Genomic DNA, 22,536 nt, shown 5'->3' on the forward strand with positions numbered 1-22,536 from the left:
CTGATTTGGCCATGGGTGCGTATAACCCAGTTTTCAAACTCCGACCAAACAGAAAAATGAAAAAAAGAAAAAACAACGGTTCACTCTTGCTTTTCTCAATCAAAACGTAACGAAAGCTTAATTTTGAAATTTGAATTTCAAATAACGGAGGGAGCCTCTCATGTTCAACAAAACCAACCCTGTATTGCTTGCAAATGGGTCCATCCAACCCCACCAGTCTCATTTTTTCATCACTCCCCTCTCTGTTTCCTCCCTCATAACCGTTTATCAACAGAGCCTCTGTTTTCCATGTCAGCATTGTCAAGATCAAGGTCCCAAATTTTGAGTTCTTCCCGCCCCAAACCCAAACCAGACAACACAACCTTGTACTATAAATAATTCCAAATGGCATGACCACTCATACACTTCTAATCTAATAACAAGTTGCTTGCTTGCAATCCTCGCAGTTCAGAATCAGACATGGAAGAACCCGTCGTGGAACAGTCCTCTTCTGCTGCTGCTACTGCTTCCTCTGGTACACACCCTCTCACTCTCTTACACCTTTCTTTCTATTTTTTCACAATACAGTAACAACTGAAATGGGTAGTGTTCTGTTTGGGTTATGGTTCAGGGAACACTGTCAGACCCAAGCTTCAAAAGTATGCGCTTCGCTCTGCCAATAAATCCAAGGAAGAGAAGCCAGATAATACACCCAATTGCTCCAATCCTTATGAATCAAAGAGGTAATTGTTCTGTTTTCAGATAATTTAAGTTATGTTCTTTGTCGCTAGAAATGTCAGAAATATAAGAAATTATGATTGGAGGAGTCAATTTTGCCATATTTATGTGTTTTGTTTTCAGGGTCAGAAGTGTGGGTGCTTCAAGTGTAAGTAAAAGTGTGAGTGTTGTAGATTTTTCTGGCAAGGACAAGTCTGGTAGTAGTACCAAGCCACCCAGAAGGCTCTCAATTCCTACCAAAGCACCAGCCACTTCGAGACCGAAGCTGGGTGGCAACATTACCCCAATCTCAGAGACTAGAACTGGGAGGAGTGCTTTAGGTCAAAGCAGAAGCAAAACACCCATTTCTGAAATTTCCAAGACAACAAAGTTAAATCTTTTAACTTCGGCTTCATATTGGCTGAACCAGATTAAGCTCTCTGAAACTGCTACCAACCACTCAATTTCACTTGCCTTCTTCAAACTAGCTTTGGAGGCAGGATGTGAGGTACTGCACAAATCAAATCATCAATACACATGACATATTGGCAAACTTGTGTGCAAATGCAGCAAATTTTTCTAATGATTTATTTTTCTTTGATTATGAATGACAGCCTCTGGGGCCAATGCAAGAAGGGCTAAAATCTTATGTGAGAAGACATCAACTTGACGATGGCCTTGGTGAAACTGTGAAAGCATTGTTTGAGAGCTATAACATCTCAGAAAGCATGGAGCAGTTGCAGTTGTCTGAAACTGTTTCACATGTGCCCGAAGAGGGAACTCGGTCTTCTGATGATGATGTCCATAGCTCGTCTTCTACCACTGAGAGTAGAAAATTGAGACCCAGGAGCTTAAATTCTACCAAACTCACACCTTCAACAGAGTCAACAAAGAAAGAGACATGTCAAAAGAGTAATCCTGGATCCAGATTGAGAGGGAATTTCAGCACCAACACCACAACTCCAAGGCCTTCTCTAGACAAAAGGAATAATAGGTTGGTTAAAAAATGTGATAAGCCAAGCAAGCAAGAATCAAACAAGGTCAAGAAGCAGGAAAAGAAATCCGATGTCAAAGAAGGCAAGTTCCCATACGTGCAAAGCAATATTTATGATCCATTGTAGCAATTCTTTTAGCATAACACTTACCATAATTATTTTTCTGCTCACAGCTGCAGCTACCGCACCAAAGAGCAACAAAGAAAATGTGGTATATATGTCTTGCTAAGTAGCAATTTTAGTTTTCTTTAAAATTGTTGATGTAGTAAAATATATAGCTCATGGTTTTTTTTTTTTGTTCTCTAATCTTGCAGCAAACTCTGGGTGCTGAAGAGATCAGCGTGACAGAAGTGGTGTAAACAATCTCCAGTTTGCATTTCTGAATTTTTGTGATTCTTTGTTGAGCTTGCTTCTGTATAGGCTGCATTTCTCTTTGCTTGGTCACTTGCCATATTTTTGTGTTTGTGTCATGTTACTTATACACTTGTTAATCAAACCATACTGCATCGAATGTTGTTGTTGGTGTCTATAAATGTTTCCATACTGTATGTTGTGAAGGGTGGAGATTTTTTCCACAGAAACAATATTTTTCTTCTGTATTAATTATTTTGATAATGTCAAAGTGAGTATATTTTGTGATCCTTTATGTGAATTAATGTGAAATGTTAAATGATTTATGCTTATGACCCTGGTTAGGTGACATTTACATGCTATAACAACAGCCAGCGCCGGGAAAATCATTGTAATTATGCTAAATATTTGTAACATGAATAAAGATTCCTAAAATATAATTTGGAAATTTAAGAGTTAACCCCTTTCGAGTTTGAATTTGAATCGAATTGGACCCATTCCTGCTTATGTGGGCATTATGAATATCAACTATGAAAATGAAAATATTCATGAGCACCTAAATTATTGATCATTACCTTAGGTGTAAAGACATGGCAAACAATTTCGCTGATTCATATTCATTTTTAGAAAAAATATCATTTTCATTTTTGTAATTAAATCGAAAGGGTATTAAATTTTTGTTTCATCTACGTCTCTACGGGATAACGAATTTATATTTGTATTTATTTTCTTACTATTTCAATATTAATTAATTAATTTTTATAAAATAATAAAAAATTATGATAAATAAATGTAATATTATTAAATACTCAATATGGATATTTTCATTTTTTCAATATTAAATATTTAGAAAAAGATTATAATTCAATACACTTCTAGACTTTCCTGATAAAATGGAAGACATAAAAACCCTAAGATCCTTTTTAGGACTTTTAAATTATGCCAGGAGTTTTATCCCAGACTTGGGAAAATACACTGCTCCTTTATACAATAAAACTTCTTTAAAAGGAGAAAGAAAGTTTAATTCTGAAGATATAAAATTAGTTCAAAACATAAAACAAAAGGTAAATAAATTACCTACCCTACAATTATCATTAGATTCAGATTATTTAGTACTTGAATGTGATGGATGTGAATCAGGATGCCATCCTAAAAAGAAAGAAAAATAAATATCTGTCAAAAGAAAATGAACAAATATGCAGGTACGCTTCTGGAAAATATACTGTGAAACCACAAATTTATCAGACCAGCACTGATTATGAAGTCAATGCAATTATACACGCCTTAGAAGCATTTAAATTATTTTTGATAAACAAACCAGAAATAACCATTAGAACTGATTGTGAAGCAATCGTTTCTTATGGGAAAAACCAAATAAATAATGACAAAAAACCTCACAGGCAATGGTTACTTTTTAGAGACTATATAAATTCCGGAAAAATTATAAATTTTGAACATATTAAGAGATCTGACAATATGTTTGCTGATATCCTTTCCAGGTACATCATATAAAAGTAAGACTCAAAGAGTCTTCTATACAATCATATACATGAATATGTTACACATCGAAGATCCTGAAATCCCTCCTGGATTCCGGGTCAGGATCAGAATACAAACATTATGGCCACGAGGAATTAGTCCTAATTTTAGTCCTAATCCTGCCATCGAAATATCTAAACTAATAAAAAGGTTTAAGAGAAAGTTAACCAAATTAAGGAGAAGAAGAAATGAATTATTCCCCCACAATCCTTTCCAATATGCTTTTACACTTGCCTCGTACAAGGGCAACATCTTGGTTTTGGAGCAACACCTACAAAGGCTTACACATTTTATTGCTTAACCTGTTTACTTCTATATTGCAGGTACAAATATTCCAAAATGGAATTTATACAAAACACAAAGAAAGGGCCTTCAGGCCCTAAATTAGTAAAGTCCCCCTTCGTGGTGGAACAATACACAAAGTATGGCAAACAAGAATTGCCAATACTCACAAATACCTACCATTATCCTGGTAGAGAAAATACAAATGTCAAATTAAATGTTTTAATTGACAACATATGGAATATTCCAAAATACACAGTTCAAAATGAACACCAAGTCACTAAGGTGAAACAAAGCATCATTAGTGCACTATACAATTTCTGCAATGCAGATAACAAAGGAGTTTTGTTAACTTCACCAGCCTCTCCCTCTGGGAAAGGATTTACACATTATGCCCTAATTACAGGGCCAAACAAAGGAGTTTATACTTCCTTCAAAGACCTCTCTGAGGCAAAACAAGACCAATTTTGGTCTACTTACAAAGGCTTTAATTCTTTAGAAGAAGCCCAAATGGCGTTAAGACTGGAAACCATTGATGAAGAAAAAATAAAAACAGGGCTGACATTTGAACCAAAAACCCAAACACATACCTATGTTGCCTCTTGTAGCCTCTCACCACAAATGAACCCAAACATTTTTCTTGCAAAATTTGAAGTCATACAAGAATTCTTGTTTGAAGTTCATTCTGAAACACAAAATTACAATGGATTATTTGTAAAACCTCAGACATATTTCGACACAAAAACACCATGTCAAGAGTCTTCTGACTATTGCAAAACAGTTACCACAAAATGTACATGCCAAATAAAATTCATTTTTAGAAAGGCTTTAATTGATTTAAAAACCTTCAAAAATCAATTATATAGAGACATAGTCATATGTCCATCACTACTATTAGAAGCAGGATGCCTCCAAACACTTCTTATCCCACCTACCGAAAAATTCAGCTCTCTAACCCAAGAGATAAACTCGGTAGTAAACGAAATACAGGCAGAATATATGACTAATATCTGCTTACAGATCACCTCTTCTCCAAAAAGCGCCACAACCCCTGATAGTGTGGCAACACATGTCATAAAATTATTCACAAAATCAAACCCAGAGGCACATGTCCATCTAGAACATGGGCCCTTGAAAGGATTATCACTCAACAAAGAAAAGCTATACCAGTACCAACTCTGAAAAGCTTACGTTGAAGGGTCAAATTGGAATTTCTCTAGAAAGGATAATACTGAATATATCCTTTTAAAAGAAACTATAAATACCAAGATATATTGGAAGAAGTTTATGGGAAACAAATTTCATCCTTTCCCTATAGAAGCCAGTCCTATACTGGTTAAAAGATTTGAAAAAGAAAGAATATACAGAGAAATTTATGAAGAAACAGGAAGCCACGGTCAAGGAACTCCTGGATCTTCTTTCCCTTCTGATAATGAAGACTCAGACCAGATACTTGAGGAAGATCCCGAAGACATGATCTCTACGGTAGTCTCCAAAAGAGGACAGTAAAGTGATCTTACCTGTGACACAGTAATTTTACTCATAACTGGGTAATAAACTGAAGGGTAAAAACACATAACGTCCAAATACAGACACGTCACCAGGTGACCCAGACTCTAGGTAACCGGTCATTTGAAAACCGGTTCAACAAGTTACAGGTTTCAAACTTTTTCTATAAAAGAGTCTTTAAGTCCCTTATGCTGGGCAAGAACTCTGAACCACTCTCTCTCTAATAACTCTTTTCCCTCTGCCTTCTCTCTACTTGTATTCCGCTTGTCTCTTCTCACCCTTCCTCTCCTGTATACTTGCAAACATAAATAAACAGGGAATTTCAGATCTCTCCCCCTTCCCACTGGAATCTAAGTAAGTTTTTATGGAGTAATTTTTCTTTAGGCATCTACGGATGCCCTGAGTAATATTTATTAAAAGATGCGATAATCATTTAAAGGCTTAAAAACGAATTATTTTCATACAGAATTTTATCTTTCTGTTTATCTTTCTGTTTATATTTTCTGCATGCTGAGATTAAAGTTTATGAGAGAATATCTAACCGGCTCTGCCAGATTTATATTCTCATAAATTTTACCTCTTATATTTTCTCTCTTTTATGTTCATATTTTCCTTTTCCTTTATTTTCCTCTAACCACTCAAATCTGTTTATATTTTCTGCATGCTGAGATTAAAGTTTATGAGAGAATATCTAACCGGCTCTGCCAGATTTATATTCTCATAAATTTTACCTCTTATATTTTCTCTCTTTTATGTTCATATTTTCCTTTTCCTTTATTTTCCTCTAACCACTCAAATGGTATCAGAGCCATTTGTATTAGAATACACTTTAAATTAGAATACTAAATAAAGTTTTATAAGAGTCAAAACATTTATTAAATTTGTATACTTTAATGAAACAAAAAGGAAAACAAGTATTCAAATTAAAAAATATTTTAAAGATCTATTTACTTCAATTTTTTTTAATTCTAATGAATTTTCTTTTTTTATACATTAATAAAAATTATAATACATCACTTGACCAAAATTAGAAAAGAACAAAGATCAAATTAATAGTAATTGAAATTTAACATAGATCTTTAATATTCTTTTGAACTTCAATCTATGTTATATAGTGATAACAAGATTTATGACAATTATATTAAATTATTATATTATAGTAAATAAAATTTATTTATACAATTGTAGTGATACAATTATATTTATGATAATGAATTATAAAACAAAAATAATTATATAAAAATATCACTATAGAATTCTACAAGATAAAAATAAACAACAAATAAAAATATTAATAAAATGATCAAATGTGTGTCTTAGAAACAATTTGATAACCATTATATATGAAATTGCACAAAGTAAAACAAATTTATAATTAAGGATATGAATAAGATGAAAAATACCTTATAGATTTGAGAAAACGTTTCAAATATCAACCTAGTTGAACGGTTGAAAAATAACAAAAATTATTTTAGGGGAACAAAATAGTTATTCAAATGAAAAAAGAATTATTAATGGGATAATAAAGATGAAAAGTTTTTTATATTACTTGTTAAATGAAATATTTATGTTACTGAATACTTAAATTGAGAGCTAAACATTCTTATTTAAAAAACATACACAATAATTAAAAATATAAAAAAATAGTAAAAATATTTAAATGTGAGACATAAAAAATATTTAATTGATATACATCATTTGAACATAATTACACAAAACTTATAATAAAAGAAAAAGTATCTTAGAAATGTGAATGAATTACGTAACAAGCAACAAGCAAAACGATTAGAAGAAATAAAAAATAAAAAGTAGGTAGTATATATATATATATATATATATATATATATATATATATATATATATATATATATATATATATATATATCCCGAGCAGGACCACTATGATTTGAGAGGATTTCTAGGAGGTTCCTAGGATACTTCTTTGTTGACTGACTATGTTGATCATGTTGCATGTGCTATTTGGGAGGGTCAGGTTAGTAAAGTACTTGAATAATTTTTTTGCTAAAAATGGTGGATGAATTTAATTTTTTTATGTAGTTTTTTTTACTGTGACCGAGGGGATATGAAGTTGGTCTCTCACGGTAAGAAGTTAAATAAATTTGGAGCATGCCATGTGGTTGCTGAGCCATTTGTCATAAATTATGGTTTGATGCCTCTATGTCATATTTTGTATGATTACGCCTACAAGGGCCTCATATTGGCGTTTGTTGAGAGGTGACACAGAGAGACAAATACCTTTCATATCACTGTTGGAGAGGTGATCGTCACACTAGACGATGTATCTGCCTTGCTACATTTTCCTATAATGAGACAATTTTGTCCAAATGAAACACTAGACTTCGATGCTACATTGAAAATTGTGATGGATCTTTTAGGCGTTCAACGGATAAGGGTGTCATTTGAGCTTATGCAATGTCGTGGTCCCCACGTAAGACTAAGTTGGTTGAAAACCTTTACAGTAAGTGTTATCAGAACCAACAGTGGGAGTTTTTCGCAAGGGTGTATCTGGTGCGTCTTGTTGGATGCACCATTTTTGTGGATAAGAGTGCTACCTACATTCGTGTCATACCTCCATTTGTTTACAGATCTACAGTCATGTGGGAGGTATGCTCAGGGAGTTGTTGCACTTTCACATCTTTATCAGCAACTTAGAGATGTGAGCTTTGCACAAACAAAGCAATTAGCTAAATATCTGACTCTTTTATAGGTAAAAAAATATCTTTAACTTGTCTTTAACTTGTATTTTCTTTATTGTTTCAATGTTGAGATGCATTTGAATTGTTTTTGTAGAGTAAGATATATCAGCACTCCCCTAGGATGAGAAGGAAGCAAATGATCAAAGTTGGATTTGGAAATCTAAAAATTATCAAAATCAGATTTCGAATTCTCATGTGTTTCCGAAATACATTTTCATATCCGTTAAGATTCCTAGTCGGATTTACAAATCCAGTGCATTCTTAACTTAGACATATTTACAAATCCGGGTGTTATCTAAACCAGATTTTGAAAGCCAATGTGTTCTTGATTGGCTTGTTTACTAGTATGAATTTAAAAATTTGAGGTTTATCTAAACCGGATTTACAAATGCAGTATTTTCTTTAACTGGATTTCTAAATCCAGTGGATACAAAAATAAGAAAAAGAATACTAGCCTTAAAAATTAAATAAATAAAACAGGATAATCAAGAGGAAGAAGGAAATAAATTCTTAAATGTGGCTTGAAATAGAGATGAACAAAAAGAAGAACAACTCACAAGAAGAAGATCACTGTTGAGAGGAGAAGAGGAAGAAAGTCGTGGAAGAAGAACGTTGTAGAAGAAATGTTGTTCTGAAAGTGACTTGGGGGTACTACTTCATTGAATATAAAGAGACACAGTAAATACGAGTTTGGTAAGGAGTAATTACTACTTACCTACTTAAGTGAGAAGGGTGATGAAGCTAAAATTTGGAGTGGAAAAGAAATCTTCTTCAAGGTATAAGAAGAAACATCCTAAAATGAGTATGTATATGTGTATCATTGCTTTAATGTGTATCATTGCTCTAATAGATAACACATGTCATAAAAGGAAGGAACCCTTTTTAAAATTTAAAAGGTGACTTTTACTTTAATAATGTTTAATTTAAAAGCTTAAATTTTAATGTTATTGTCTTGACATAATTGTGTTTGTTCTTTGAATCACATTTTTTTTGGGATAAGTATGTTTTTCGTCCTTGTACTTTCATGCAAAAGTGGAATTGGTCCCTCTCTAGAACTTCATACAAAAAACATCATTATACTTTTAAAATGCTTGGAATTCGTCCTTCATCTTGGACGACATTAAGTGATTGATGACGTGTCTAACGGAGTTGATGATGTGGATATAAGTAAATGATACGTGTTAACTAAAATTTAAAACACTAAATAACTTAAAAATCAAATAATGTGTTAATTAAATTTTAAAATAAGAAAGAGATTAAAATGGACATGTTTTATGTTTGCCAGAGAAAACCCCTTATTATCACAGCCAAGCACATCCAAGTTACGTTTTGCGTTTTTGTTCGGTCAATGGTTTTCGAGCAACCAAAGCATCAAGGTCACTGAAGTTGGATTGTGAGCTCGAGGTTGGTTCGTGGGTGTGATTGTGAGTTCGAAATCAAAGTGGGTTTGAGGTGGTGTGATTGCGAATCTTAGGGTTTTTCACTTATGACAACAAAGGTTCGTTTTGGAGACTCAAATTTACGGTTTAGGTTTTTTTTTTTCTAGGAAAGTCTCAAATTTTTGGGGATAAATGTTAAACCGTTCTCAGGTATTGATTTAATGATGAAATCACATGGTGAAGGTTGTGCATCTATTCGCAGAAGCTATGGGTCGAATAGTACAACTTCATCAACACAATTTTGGGCTTAAGAGGAAAAGGAAAAGTATGTGGTTGTGGGAAAACAATAATACTTCTCAAAGCAAACATTGTGAAGAACAAAGTAAGGTTATTCTAGAGATGCAGGAATTGGAGAGTAAGTAATGAATTATAATTTTTGCATTAAATTATGTTGTGACTATTTTTGTTTATGGGTTGTGGTTTTCATTGTAAAGTGATTGTCACTGCAATTTCTTTCAATAGGTTGATGAAGCAGAATGTGAAATGGAAGAGAAGCCAGAAATAAAACAAAAGGAAATTGGTGACGTCAATGACAAATTGGTGATGGAGTTGGTAAGGAATAATGCAAAGTTGAAGATGAAATTAGAGTCAGAAAGAAAATAAGGAAAAATGAAGTTCTTGTATTTTGTTGTGTCTTGGGCATTTACAATTATATTTTGTATAATTTTTGTGTTAAAGAGCAATTGTAATTGATAATTAAGTTTAGGTTGAAAAGTTTCCTTTTGGACTAGTTTGTAGGTGAAGTAGGGGTGACAAAACGGGCCTCTTTTGGCCTAGCCTCCTTTTAACCCGCTAAAAATGGTTTAGGTCGGGCTGGCCCGCCATATAAAAATAGGTTGCGAACTTGGATCCGTCCCGCCAATGACCAAGCTAGCGGGTTGGCGGGTTGACCCGTTCCATTTTTCTTTTTAAACATTCATCTTGTTAAATTGTGTAAATATGGGTGTGCAAAACTAAAAACATGGATTGAGCTTCTGATACATTTATTTTATCAATTATTTTTTTACGTGAATCTTAGAAAACCCTAGATAGAAGCTTCAGAGAGCATACAAGCTAAAATGTGATATGCATATATAATAATAATCAAAGAGTGAAAATATTTACTTTTGTACATTCTCTAAATTACATATCCACATATTATAAAATTGCAACCTAGCTAGTAAAATGGGTATCTAAAATAATATACCATTAATAAAAATATATAATTAATTTGTAAATTAATCTTTAATATTAACTTTCAAGATTCTAGCTATTTTTTATTATTGATTTTAAATTATTTTCTATTTTTAAATTAGAGACTAATTTAAAATTAATAATAATAAGTAACTAATGTCAAAAGTCATTTTAAAGTTTAATTCAAAAATTTATTATAATTTTTTTATTAATAATATAAATTATTTTAGATATCAATAATTTTTAATTTATAAAATAATATCTAACTTAACTAATGTAATAACTAATTTTATCTTGTCTTATTTCATAATTATCTTAGAGTGTATATCATATTATTGTTGTTTGTTACAAGAATAATTTTTTGTGATCATTTTCATTTATTTTTTTCTAAAGTTCTTAAAGATAAAGCCCTTTATTATATTCAATTATTGAAAAAATAAAAAATAATATTATATTATATTTCTATTATATATTTAAGTAAATATCAAAAAAATATAGAAAATATATGGAACTTTTTTTTCTGACAGCAACAAATCATAAAGAGAATGAGAAAGAGTGACAAAATCATTAAAATGAATATAAAAGTTATTATAATTTAAAGAATAACAATTTTTGAGCTGTATTGTTTTAAATCTTATAAATATGAATGTATTATAATTTAAATTTTCATCACCGATAAATTAAATTTTAAAAGAGTGCTATTTAATATTATAAGCAGTGACCTCTCAATTCATCTAATTAGATAGAGAATAAGTTAAGATATCATGTTACAATGCCATTTGTTTTTATCATTTTTAAGAGGTTAGGTCAAAACAAAATGAATAATACCATTTTCTCTCTCCTATAAAAAAAACTCATGTTCTTAAAAGAAAAGTCATTAAAGTTATTCATAATAATTTATTCTTTTATATTATGTATAAAATTTTAAAAATTCATGAATAATGCAATGAAGATAACTTTTGCTAAGTACGTTTTCTTTTAAAAAAAAATACACACAAACTTATTAAATGAAAGAAGGGATGAAAAATCAAAATGGAGATGCAGGGGATCGAACCCTGTACCTCCCGCATGCAAAGCGGGCGCTCTACCATTTGAGCTACATCCCCATTTGTTGCTAGGATATGTAAAGTTTTATATAATGAAAAACGGCATAAAGAAAGATATATTTTTCTTAAAGGTGTGCTGAATGAAACATATAGAAACCTTTTTGATAAAATAGAATTTATAAAACTGTTTTCTGTTGAATATATTTTTCTAAAATCAATTTTTATGGTGACATGATATATTTGAATATTTTTATTCTAAAAGATAGTCAATATTAAAGTAAAGTACAGCATTAAAATTTCTCTTTCTCAAAATTAGTTTCTCTTTAATGAAGTTAATCAAATTTCAAATCCATGTAAACTTAGGTTATTTTCAATTATTTTTTTATAAAATAATTATGTTTTATTAAATATTTAAAATTATTATATTTTTAATTGATATTTGATGTTTATTTATCACAAAAATTGATTATATATATATATATATATATATATATATATATATATATATATATATATATAAGTATATTTCACCCATGTGAAGTGATATATTCAATCTTATGTTATACAATGATTAATATCCATAAAAGATGAACTGAATTATATGATACGATGAAGAGCTTCGAAAAGTATTTTTCTTAGCTTAAATATACAAGCTAATATACATATATAATATTCCACAATCACTAAATGAAAAATAATAATATTTATTTTTGTACATTCTCTAAATTATTTTCCATATTAATTATACAATTGCAAGCCAACTTGCAAGCTAGCTACTAAAATTTTAATAAGATCATAACAAAATCACATCTACAAAATTAAATAAACTAACACACGGTTTAAACAGAAGCTTTTGAATCTTGTTTTGACATGGCCTTCCCATGTAGGAGGAGAGGGTTCATTCTTCAAACGTCCCCCATAACTAATTTTTCTTGTCTCGGTGATCTCCGGGAGACCCAGAAGCGCTTTTGGGGCTAGAAAGTGGCAGAGGTGGTTGAAGAAACATCAAACTTCCAGGTTGTGAATTAGCTGGGGATTTGTTCAAGAAGCTTGAAGCACACCCATTGACTTTTGAAGACGAAGGTAAGGCAAAAGATGGTGGAAACAATTCACCCCATTTTATTTTCTGAATCAGATTTTCTGCAGCACCTTGGTTTCCCTGAATGTTTGCCGAGCCAATAACCGAGGAAAGTGCCGCTGCCAAAGCTGACTGAAAATTAGGGTCTGCTGTGATTACTTTTGTTGCTGCAGCTATGGTGTCTGGCAGAGAATGTTGTGGTGGAGGGATCGGATTGTTGTTTCTTTGCATGAAGGAAGTGTAGATGTTGTCATTCGGTTGTTGCTCCGGTTGTTGTCTTCCGAGGTTTATGTTGGCATTGGCATTCCTGTTGTAGGTGAAGAAGCCGTTGGTCCAAGAAGTTGCATTGGATGGGGAGGAAGTGAAGCTGAGGCTTGTGGAAGGAGGGTACCTGTGAGGGTTGTAGTTTGAGTTTGAAGTGAATTTGACAAAAGGAGGTGAAGATGATGATGATGATGATGATGGATTGGAAGTGAGGTCGAGAGTGATGGTGGGGTGTGAAGGTGAAGATGAGAGTGAAGGATGGGAAAGGTAGTATTGGTTTGGTTGGGGAGAATCTGAGAGGGAAAAGTTGATTCCGTGAAGATCTGCAGCCGTGGTGGTGATGGTTGGGGAAGGTCTTGATGCAGAGAGTGAGGTTGATGATCCAGATAAAAGCATGGAAGCAGCTGCGGAAGTGGTGGAAGCCATGGCTGTTGCTGAAAGAGGAAGAGGGTGGTTGTGGATTCCTTCGTAGGTCGTGATTAATATGGACATGTCTTGAGCACATCTTTGCACCTGAAGTGTTGCATTCAGAGGACCCGTTAGGCTAATAGACAAGCAATTAAATTTTGATAAATTTTTATTACAACTTTACTTCATATATTTTAAGTGGATTTGAAACAGGGATAGCAAAATTAACTGCGTCCGCGAATATCTATAGATAAAATTTGTGGCGGATAATTATTACTCACGGGTATTTATTATCTACTGGGTAGCGGATATTTTAATATCCGCTTATAAACGGGTCGGGTACAGGTATCATATTATTCGTACTCACGGGTACCCGTTACCCGCAAAAAATTAAAATTAAAATTTAATTTATATTTTATTAAGTTAAATTTAATTAAAATTAAAATTAACAGTACTTTTTATTGTGTCAAATTTAACTATAATTAAAATTTAATTTAATTTATATTCCATTTTATAATTTTATATTAAAAAATTTATAAAATATATATTTTTTTTAAATATTTGCAGATATTGGGTATCCACGGGTTTTAAAAAATATCCATAAATATTTTTTAAACGAATATCCGGCGGGTAAACGAGCGGGTAGCAGACAGATTTTTTTTTTTTGCGGGTCAGGTAACGGATAGGCACTATCCGTATTCGACCCGACCCGTTTTCATCCCTAATTTTAAATATATGAAAATAAGAAAATGAAAGAATGAAAAATTATTTAAAAAACGACAACTCAGATTATAAAAAAAAAAAATTGTTAAAATTTAGTCATAGTATAATTTTCTAATATATAAATATCACAATAAAAATTAAATTTTGATAATTTTTTTTACACGATATCTTAGAATATAAAAAAAAATAAAACTCACTTATAATTCATTTATTTTCAAACTATCTCATTTATTATTTATTATTTTATTAATTAAACATTTATATAAGAAAAGGTGAACAGGCTAATGATTTGACAATTTTTCATTGGAGTTGAATCAAAATAATTTTAAATAAAAACCTTTTTATTTTGGTTTATCCTATACTGTAATAATATCATGAGGTATACAAAAATTACTTGATATATCTACCATACAATCATTAACTAAAACATGTTTATAATTTATAAATGGATAGACTTGAGGAATAGTGGTAACCATATCCAATAAAAAAAATATATGTTATTCAAACATATTTCAAACAGTTACAATAAAACCTGACCGGTTATCATATTATAAAAAAAATTGTTAAAATTTAATTATAAAAAAAAAAAAACCATTTTTCATATAAATTTGTTCTGCGAGTAACAAAAGACCGAAAACCCAGTGTGTCAAACTTCTATCTTTACTGATTAAAAAGATAAATAATATATGAATTCCTTAACACCCAGATGATACTCAAGGAAAGAATATATGTTTTGCAGTCTTAAATTTGATCCGAAATTCAAATTTCTCTCTCTTTTTTAAAATTTGATATATTTTATTTTGGTTATTAATTTTAACAATAAATAAATAGATATAATTTATTTTAATTCAATAACACATTAAATTTCTTTATGTATTAAATATAAATAGTTTAGACGTCGGTTTGAAACGTAATTTAATATATAAAAAAATTAAAGTATTTAAATTAAAAAGACTATATATATTTTTTAAAGTATGAGGCCTATCAAAATTTATATTACTGCAATAAATTAATAATAATATTTACAGTAAAATTAATATTAAAATTATTATCATGATTAGTTACAATCATTGTAATTAACACATTTTGTAAAAGTATTTTTTATCTAATATTAATATAAAACTTTTATTATTTTAATAATTTTTATAATTATTAGAGAAAACACATGTGTTTGTTTTTTTTAATTTTCATAAAAATTTAAGTTTTGATCGATAGTATTTATTTTTGCAATATATAATTAATTTTTAAAATAGTTGTTAAATTGTTAAAAGCAAAAGAGATTTTTAAAATAACAATTAAAATAATAAGTAAAATTAGAAAAGTAATATATATATATATATATATATATATAAAAGAAGTTTTTAAAATAATTTTTAAAAATAAAAGAGATTTTTAAAATAACGGTTAAAAATAAATTATTTAAAAAGATAAATTACTTTTAAAATAATTATTAAGGGTATGAAAAAATAAAATGTGAATACAAAAGAGAAAATCATTTTTATATATTTTTTATAGATAATTACTATATTTTTGTTATAGTAGAAAAATAAATAATGTTAATTCTAATATTATAAGAATAATAATATTAGTTTTATTGTCTTAATTATTATATTATTAATTATTTCTAATATATTGAAACTTTTTTAATATTTAACTTGTAAGGAATATAAAAATTAAATAAATAAAAAATTACTAAAAGAGACAATTAGAAGAAGAGAAAAGAATTTGACAAATGTGATCATAACTGACTATATATACACCATTAATTATTTTAACATTAATTAACCTCTAGACATATAATAAAATATATTATATACAACATACTTCTATAAAGTATTATATGTTAGTGTTTGGTATATATAATTAAAGACGTGTATGTATCATCACTCAAAAATTATATTTAAAATAAAATGATTTTCTGTAAAATTATGCTACATATAATAAAAAGAAACTCATACACCGTTTTTATCATACATATTTTTTCCTTCTATATATATATATATATTCCTTCTTTTTATTTGATTTAAGAGAACGAGAAAAAAGTTATTTTTCCTTGTTTAGTTACGGAAGAGGAAGAAAATAACGTGAGTCCACCCACTTTTTTCTCCTTTTATTTCAAGAAAAAAAAATAAATATGTTTATTTAATTACACATTATGGAAGATAAACAAGATAACATCAAACCCTTTTTTTTTCTCCTTCCACTTTGAAAAGAATAAGAAAAATAATTGATTAGACTAAAAATATATATATAGCATCTCTATTAATTATATATATTTTTTATTTGAATTGTTTGTGTCATTCTGTGTACACATTTTTTCCCTTTTTACTGTATGAAACTGCAAATACTATCTTAATTTGTAAGACCATGATTTATTGACTATTTTTTCCTAATTTGTATTATCTTTTAACTGTTGTTTTCTTAAAGGAAAATAGAATGTTTTGACATCACTGTTTTTCTTTCACATTCATATAATAACATAAATAATAATATATTAAGTTAATATATTTAATTAAAATATAAACTAGTGAATTTAAAATCAATAGAGTGAGTTGTAGATATGAGATGTGAAAGAATCACTCTCTTTTATCAAACCAAACAAAAACACAAGTATTAGGTTTCCATGAATCGTTTTTCATAAAAAGTAAAAGAAAAGAGGTGAACAAAACTCAAATGAATTCGAATATGAAAACTATTATGATTGATTCGTACCTGCTTCCTCACTGGGCATGATGGTGCAACTGTGCAACGATAATAAGCTCGAGGGCAAGGATTTCCCTTTGAAATCTTCTGTCCATATTTCCTCCATTGACATCCATCGTTCAACTGTTTCAACCAAACATTATCCATTTTTACAACAAAAGTAAAAACAAAAAGTTTAATTCATGGAATAATGAGCAATGGTAAGAGGTATTTACAGTTGGGGTGTCACATCTTGCTCTCACACAAACTCTTGTTTTCTTCGCAGGGTTTTGTTCACCAATTAATTCATCTCTATTTGTCTTCTGTCCCTTGCTTTCTCCACCACCACCTTCTTCTTTTCCCACTTCTTCAACACTATTACTAGGGCTTCCATTTCCCACACGTTCACTTATTGTGCTTCCAGATTTTGATGTCTCAAACTTGCACTCCAATCCAAGGGACAACCCTTCTTTATCTTCTTCCTCTTTCAATCTTTTAGGGACTTTCCCTTTCTCGTTGCTTCTTGGATTTGGAATTCTTCCCAGACTCAGACAAACTAGTTCTGATTCCTCCATCGCTTCATCATTCTTCTGTTTCTCAGAACAATCTTTTCTCTCTTCTTCAACTATACTGTGGAATTGCATTTCCAGTGTTCGGTAATCATTTAGTATTCTGTTCAAACGCATCTTTAATCTTTGATTTTCTTCTATCACTTCACCCATTTCGGCTTTCGCATTTTCAAGTTCATCAACCTGCAACCATGTATATATAGATCAGACCAATCATCCTTAAAAAAATGTTTATAACATAAGATTAACCCAACTGTAAAAACTGTGATTATAATTACTGTCCTTAAAAACTATACCTAAAATCTGACCAATTCAAAATTCAAAAAATATGAATATTCTAATTATTGAAAAATCTAACCTCTTCCTTTTTGGATATGCAAGAACCATTTGGCCCAGTCTCGACGGTGGATCTTTCGGGAGTAGCCTGTGAACATCCCAAAGAATTAAAAAGTCAATATATGCATACAAAAATGCAATTTAATTTCTCATTATTTTTCCTTTTTTTTTCTTTACCTAACTAGGGTTACCAAGCCTTGTATATTGGAAGTGTACATGTAATGATGATGAACTGAGATCTCAAGATTTTTTACCCTTCTTTTGATATAAGAAGAAACTGAGAATCTTTCGGGTTTGCATGTGCAATGAATTGTCATATTTTAGATATCGATAACATGATTGCTAGCTTTCCGGCACATGCAGGAGTCAACTTAAAGACGCAGATAAACTATTAAAATTCTTTTCAAAACCTATGAAAGCCATTAAAATGGTGTATATGCTGAATTATATACGTGCATGGACATGTGTTTTACTTTCAACAGAGTTCAATTTTTCCTCAAACCAAACAATTTTCAAATATTAGTATGTGTGTGTCAAGGATAAGCAAGCACTTTGTTGAACCAGATCGATTGAGTATTAAGATATTTATGTAGAAACTCATTCTATGTATATCTTTAATAGAATAAAGATCACTATAGATCTCTTGTAAGTATATCAAATTATTGGAACCTCTTATAAGCTAATTAAGCCGCTTTAATGCAACCTCAAACGCTTATTTTATGTTCCTAATTTGATATATATAAACTATGTTTTAGTTTATTCAAAATTTATGGTAGAGAGAAACCAAAAAAAAAAAACAAGAAAATGAAAGAGAAATACTATATATATATAGCCATAGCGAATTATCTAACCATATCAGTAAATCACAACAAGGATTTATAGTCTTCCATCAATTTCTTTTTTTTTTGTCAATATGCCCAATTCAATACACTACTACAAATTATAATATTACATGGGAATTTTCTTGCAAATTTGTTAAAAAAATTTGCAAGAAAAGGCTTTTTCCTGCTATTTTTTTAAGAATTTTAATTGGTAGGTAATTCCTTCGTGGGTAATTATTTCCTACAAAATTATAAAATTTGCAAGTATTTCCTACAAAATTTGTTGCGAAAAGTATTTTATACAAAATATTTTACAAAAAAATTGGCAGCAATTTCCTGCAAATTGTTTTTTCATAATAAAATTTATAAGTATTTCTTACAAAAAAAAATTCAAAACAAAATTGGCAGGAAATATGAATTTTTTTAGTAGTGATAATTTCAACAATTAACTAGTTTTTATTTGTAGACCTAATAATTGAACATGAGCACACAATTAAAAACCAGATTCATTTAAACTAAATATTGCATAAATAAAAAGGTTTATTGAGAAAATCGATTATCGGTGTGCTAACAAGATGCAAGTGTTGAGAAAGAAGAAGAATTTGGAGATCAGAAGAGTTGACTGTTCTTTTAAACCTTTTGACTAAATGAACAAATATGAAACACCATATACAGAGAAAGTTAAAACATAAATATCAGATAATAGCATAGAATCATTTTCACCTGCATAACAATCTCATGTTCACGAGGATGTTCTTCATCTCCATGACTTGATTCAGTTCTCTTCTCTTCCTTGACCTGGTGACCAGATCTTTGAGAGCGAAACTCCATATTGAGAAAAGAGGTTTTGTTTGTGTGTTTCTGCGTTGGATGAGCAAGGAGGTGTTAATATAGAGAGAGAAGGTGCATGAAGTATTTGACTAATGAAAATTAAAGGGAATAAAATGAAAAAGAAAAAAGAAATAAAAATAATAATGGGAGGTGGAGGTAGCCAACACGGATACAGACGTAGAAGTAAAATGTCAAACATAGAGCAATCCAGTTGCACTAAAAGAAAAGAAGAAAGAAAGACGTTGGAAGAGTAAAGTATTATTTGAATGAGGAGAATATATGTATATAATAAGTGGAAGAATTCAACTTCAACGTTTGAGAAAAGATGTCAGAGAAAGTGAAAGAGGGGTTGAAGCCGCAATGGTCGGACACCGCCTACTATACAAGTGGCATCGTTGAAGTTTCGAACATAGCATGACTCACATGGGGCCGAATTGCCCTTTCACATGGTCAAACTTTTGCCACTCACGATCACCAATTTAACCCTTTCGTTTTACACAAACATTTCTCCCCCCTTTCTAACCACCATCTTATTACAATTTTAGGTTAACTTTGTGGGAACATCTTTGCCTTCTCTTGCCAATTTTTATTTTGGTATTTCATATGTAATTAACTTAAAAATTCCTTTGAAAATTTCACCTTAATTAGAAATTAGGTTAAATTGTATTATACAAATGTGATATTTTACAGATTTTGAAAAATTGACTTAAGACAATTTTTTTTGGGTTAAATATGTTTTTGATTCCCGATCTTTCAGTAAATTTTAGAATTAGTCCATTTCGAAACTTCGAACCAATTTAGTCATTCATCTTTTGAAATACATGAATTTAGTCTTTTTAATCAAATTTTGTTAAGTTTATTTGACATTTCAAGCGTATTTCATAATAATATTTGACTTAACATTAAAGTAAAAATGTATCAAACCGTATAAACAACTCAAATACAATCATGAAATGCATACGAAATGTCAAATAAACCTAACAAAATTTGATTAAAAGGACTAAATACACATATTTCGAAAGATGAAGGACTAAATTGGTCCAAAATTTCAAAATGAACTAATTTCAAAATTCACTAAAAGTTAAGAGACCAAAAACATATTTAACCCATATTTTTTTTTTTTGAAAAGAAAGTAGAACTATATTACTATTTTTTGTTAAAGGTTTCACATCAACTAGAGATAGGACAATTTTATTTTATATATATATATATATATATATATATATATATATATATATATATATATATATGAGAGCAAATTTCACCTTATAAGCTATTTTTTGGAGTTGAATTAGGCTTAAAGTTCACTTATTAACACTCTTATCAAAATTTTTATTAGACTCTATGAATTTCTTTTTTTGAAGTTAAATTAAACATAAATCTATATAGTTACCAAAATCAATAATACTTTAAATCAATATATAAATCTAAGAGGTGACAAAGTGGATCATGACTTATGAAGTTCATAAAATTTGATGAATTAGGTGCTATTAGCCTGTTTTAATCCTCTTAGTCTATCAAATTGGTAGACCAAAGATAGAATAGAATGAACTAGCTCACTAACATATTTTTTTAAATTTAAAAATAATTTAAAATAATGATGACTTTATATTATTACACTAAAATTGCATAATGATGACTTTATATTATTACACTAAAATTGCAAAATATCAATAATATAAATTAAATTTTAATGATTATTTATAACAAAATAATTAAAATATAAACATTTAATAAATATTTTAATTTATTTAATTATAGGTATTAAACTAATGATTTTATCAATACATGAAGGTAAAACAAACCGAGCTAATCCGTTGTGATGCCCTAATTGAAGTTGATGTGGGAGATAGCTATGAGAGTCGTTATATGTGCTGACTTTAAAAGTATTTAACTAATAGCAACTCTAAAAGTTTTCTACTACCAAAAGCACGCTATCCCCTTTTACTTTTCTGTTTTTGTTTTACTTTGTCTTTTGTGGCAAAGAGTGCAATACACGTCCACATGTACACAGAGCATTGGGTCAATAGTAGGTTGTACCAGAATAACGCTTCCTCATTGGTGCATGTTAAGGATACCTATCTAGGGTTTCAAACCACTGCCCTTATAGTACCGGGATAGAGTCAAAATTAAAAAGTCAAATCAAACTTCATTTCTTTATTGTTTTTATTATATCTATATATAACAAAATTCATATTTTTATTACTTATATATTTTTAAACAATAACTACCTCATGAATATCTACACGATAACTAATACGCTACTTTTTAAATAAGATTACAAATGTTAATCATTTGTTTTATTTTCAACTATCTATATATACAATGAGTTTAAGTATCATATTAACTAAAAATAACATAAACACTTTATAAGAAAGATGATTTATAATTTTATTATCTTAATCTTTTAAGTTGTAAAGGTGTGAATTTATTAAGTACGTTGAACCTCGATCATATTTATATAATCTTTTCTTAATGAATCTTTATAGAAAAAAAGTTTAATTAGTTGAATCATACATACTTTTATCTGGATGTGTCAGTTTGGGATTCGTATTAATATAGGTGTCACTTGAGTCCCAACTTTTGAAAATATACTTCAATTAGGTCTCTTTTGTAACGTCCCATTTAATTAATACACGTAATTAAAAGAAACGCCACACATAAATAGTACAACAGTGCAGTCTTGGGGTCCTTAACCCAACCCCTACAAAACCAGGCACACCACGATGCCAAAAGAAAATAGTTAAAAAGTCTAGCAAATACAGGTAATACAGGTAGAGTAATAAAGCATATCGAAATACATGGGACAAAGTCCTAAAGAAAGCCCAAAGAAACTAAGATCTAGCCCATGCAGATTATGCAGCGGAACCATCACCTCCCTATTGTCCGCGGGTATTCCTCGCATTTGTTCACATTAACAAATTGATGATCATCGCAAGAGAGAGTATCACACAGCAGAACACACAACAATAAAAGTAGGGTAAGTTAGAGCACAAAATACTTCATCCATACAATCAGATATATTTTCACGATTTCATATACACATATCAATCAAGCATGTTATGACTCCTAGACAA

The 22,536-nt window shown here is 29.9% G+C and overlaps 2 protein-coding genes and 1 non-coding gene across 4 annotated transcripts; 1 reads left to right on the forward strand and 2 right to left on the reverse strand.

The window, feature by feature from the left end:
* Positions 1–271: 271 nt before the first annotated feature.
* LOC114162310 (uncharacterized) lies at positions 272–2,332 on the forward strand. Of its 2 annotated transcripts, none has more exons than XM_028046155.2 (6): positions 272–514; positions 611–722; positions 841–1,204; positions 1,311–1,773; positions 1,865–1,902; positions 2,006–2,332. In XM_028046155.2, exons 1-6 carry the CDS (start codon positions 460–462, stop codon positions 2,048–2,050), a joined length of 1,077 nt encoding a protein of 358 aa, XP_027901956.1. In that variant the 5' UTR covers positions 272–459; the 3' UTR covers positions 2,051–2,332. The 2 variants fall into 2 exon arrangements, with proteins under 2 accessions (XP_027901956.1, XP_085522481.1); XM_085666355.1 differs by having other exon boundaries at positions 1,865–1,899.
* A 9,402-nt stretch (positions 2,333–11,734) lies between these two features.
* Positions 11,735–11,807, reverse strand: TRNAA-UGC (transfer RNA alanine (anticodon UGC)). The gene has a single exon. It is a non-coding gene; the product is annotated as a tRNA-Ala (tRNA).
* A 569-nt stretch (positions 11,808–12,376) lies between these two features.
* On the reverse strand, positions 12,377–19,511 carry LOC114162352 (WRKY transcription factor 72A-like). Its single transcript, XM_028046209.2, has 5 exons — positions 19,352–19,511; positions 17,830–17,895; positions 17,139–17,654; positions 16,933–17,046; positions 12,377–13,602 (listed from the first exon to the last, which is right to left on the reverse strand). Exons 1-5 carry the CDS (start codon positions 19,457–19,459, stop codon positions 12,670–12,672), a joined length of 1,737 nt encoding a protein of 578 aa, XP_027902010.1. The 5' UTR covers positions 19,460–19,511; the 3' UTR covers positions 12,377–12,669.
* Positions 19,512–22,536: the final 3,025 nt, after the last annotated feature.

The sequence above is a fragment of the Vigna unguiculata genome, chromosome 9 (genome assembly GCF_037176805.1).
Source record: "Vigna unguiculata cultivar grain cowpea cultivar isolate G323 ecotype 2 chromosome 9, ASM3717680v1, whole genome shotgun sequence".
NCBI lineage: Eukaryota > Viridiplantae > Streptophyta > Magnoliopsida > Fabales > Fabaceae > Vigna > Vigna unguiculata.

What these genes read in the sequence shown, in the direction of transcription:
- LOC114162310 (XM_028046155.2), top strand. Translation starts at nt 460, where the DNA reads ATGGAAGAACCCGTCGTGGAACAGTCCTCTTCTGCTGCTGCTACTGCT. An exon ending in TGCTGCTACTGCTTCCTCTG is followed by an intron (nt 515 to 610) that starts GTACACACCCTC and finishes GTTATGGTTCAG; the next exon opens with GGAACACTGTCAGACCCAAG. An exon ending in AGAGCAACAAAGAAAATGTG is followed by an intron (nt 1,903 to 2,005) that starts GTATATATGTCT and finishes CTAATCTTGCAG; the next exon opens with CAAACTCTGGGTGCTGAAGA.
- LOC114162352 (XM_028046209.2), bottom strand. Translation starts at nt 19,459, where the DNA reads ATGGAGTTTCGCTCTCAAAGATCTGGTCACCAGGTCAAGGAAGAGAAG. An exon ending in AACATGAGATTGTTATGCAG is followed by an intron (nt 17,896 to 19,351) that starts GTGAAAATGATT and finishes GGATGTTCACAG; the next exon opens with GCTACTCCCGAAAGATCCAC. An exon ending in GCATATCCAAAAAGGAAGAG is followed by an intron (nt 17,655 to 17,829) that starts GTTAGATTTTTC and finishes ACATGGTTGCAG; the next exon opens with GTTGATGAACTTGAAAATGC.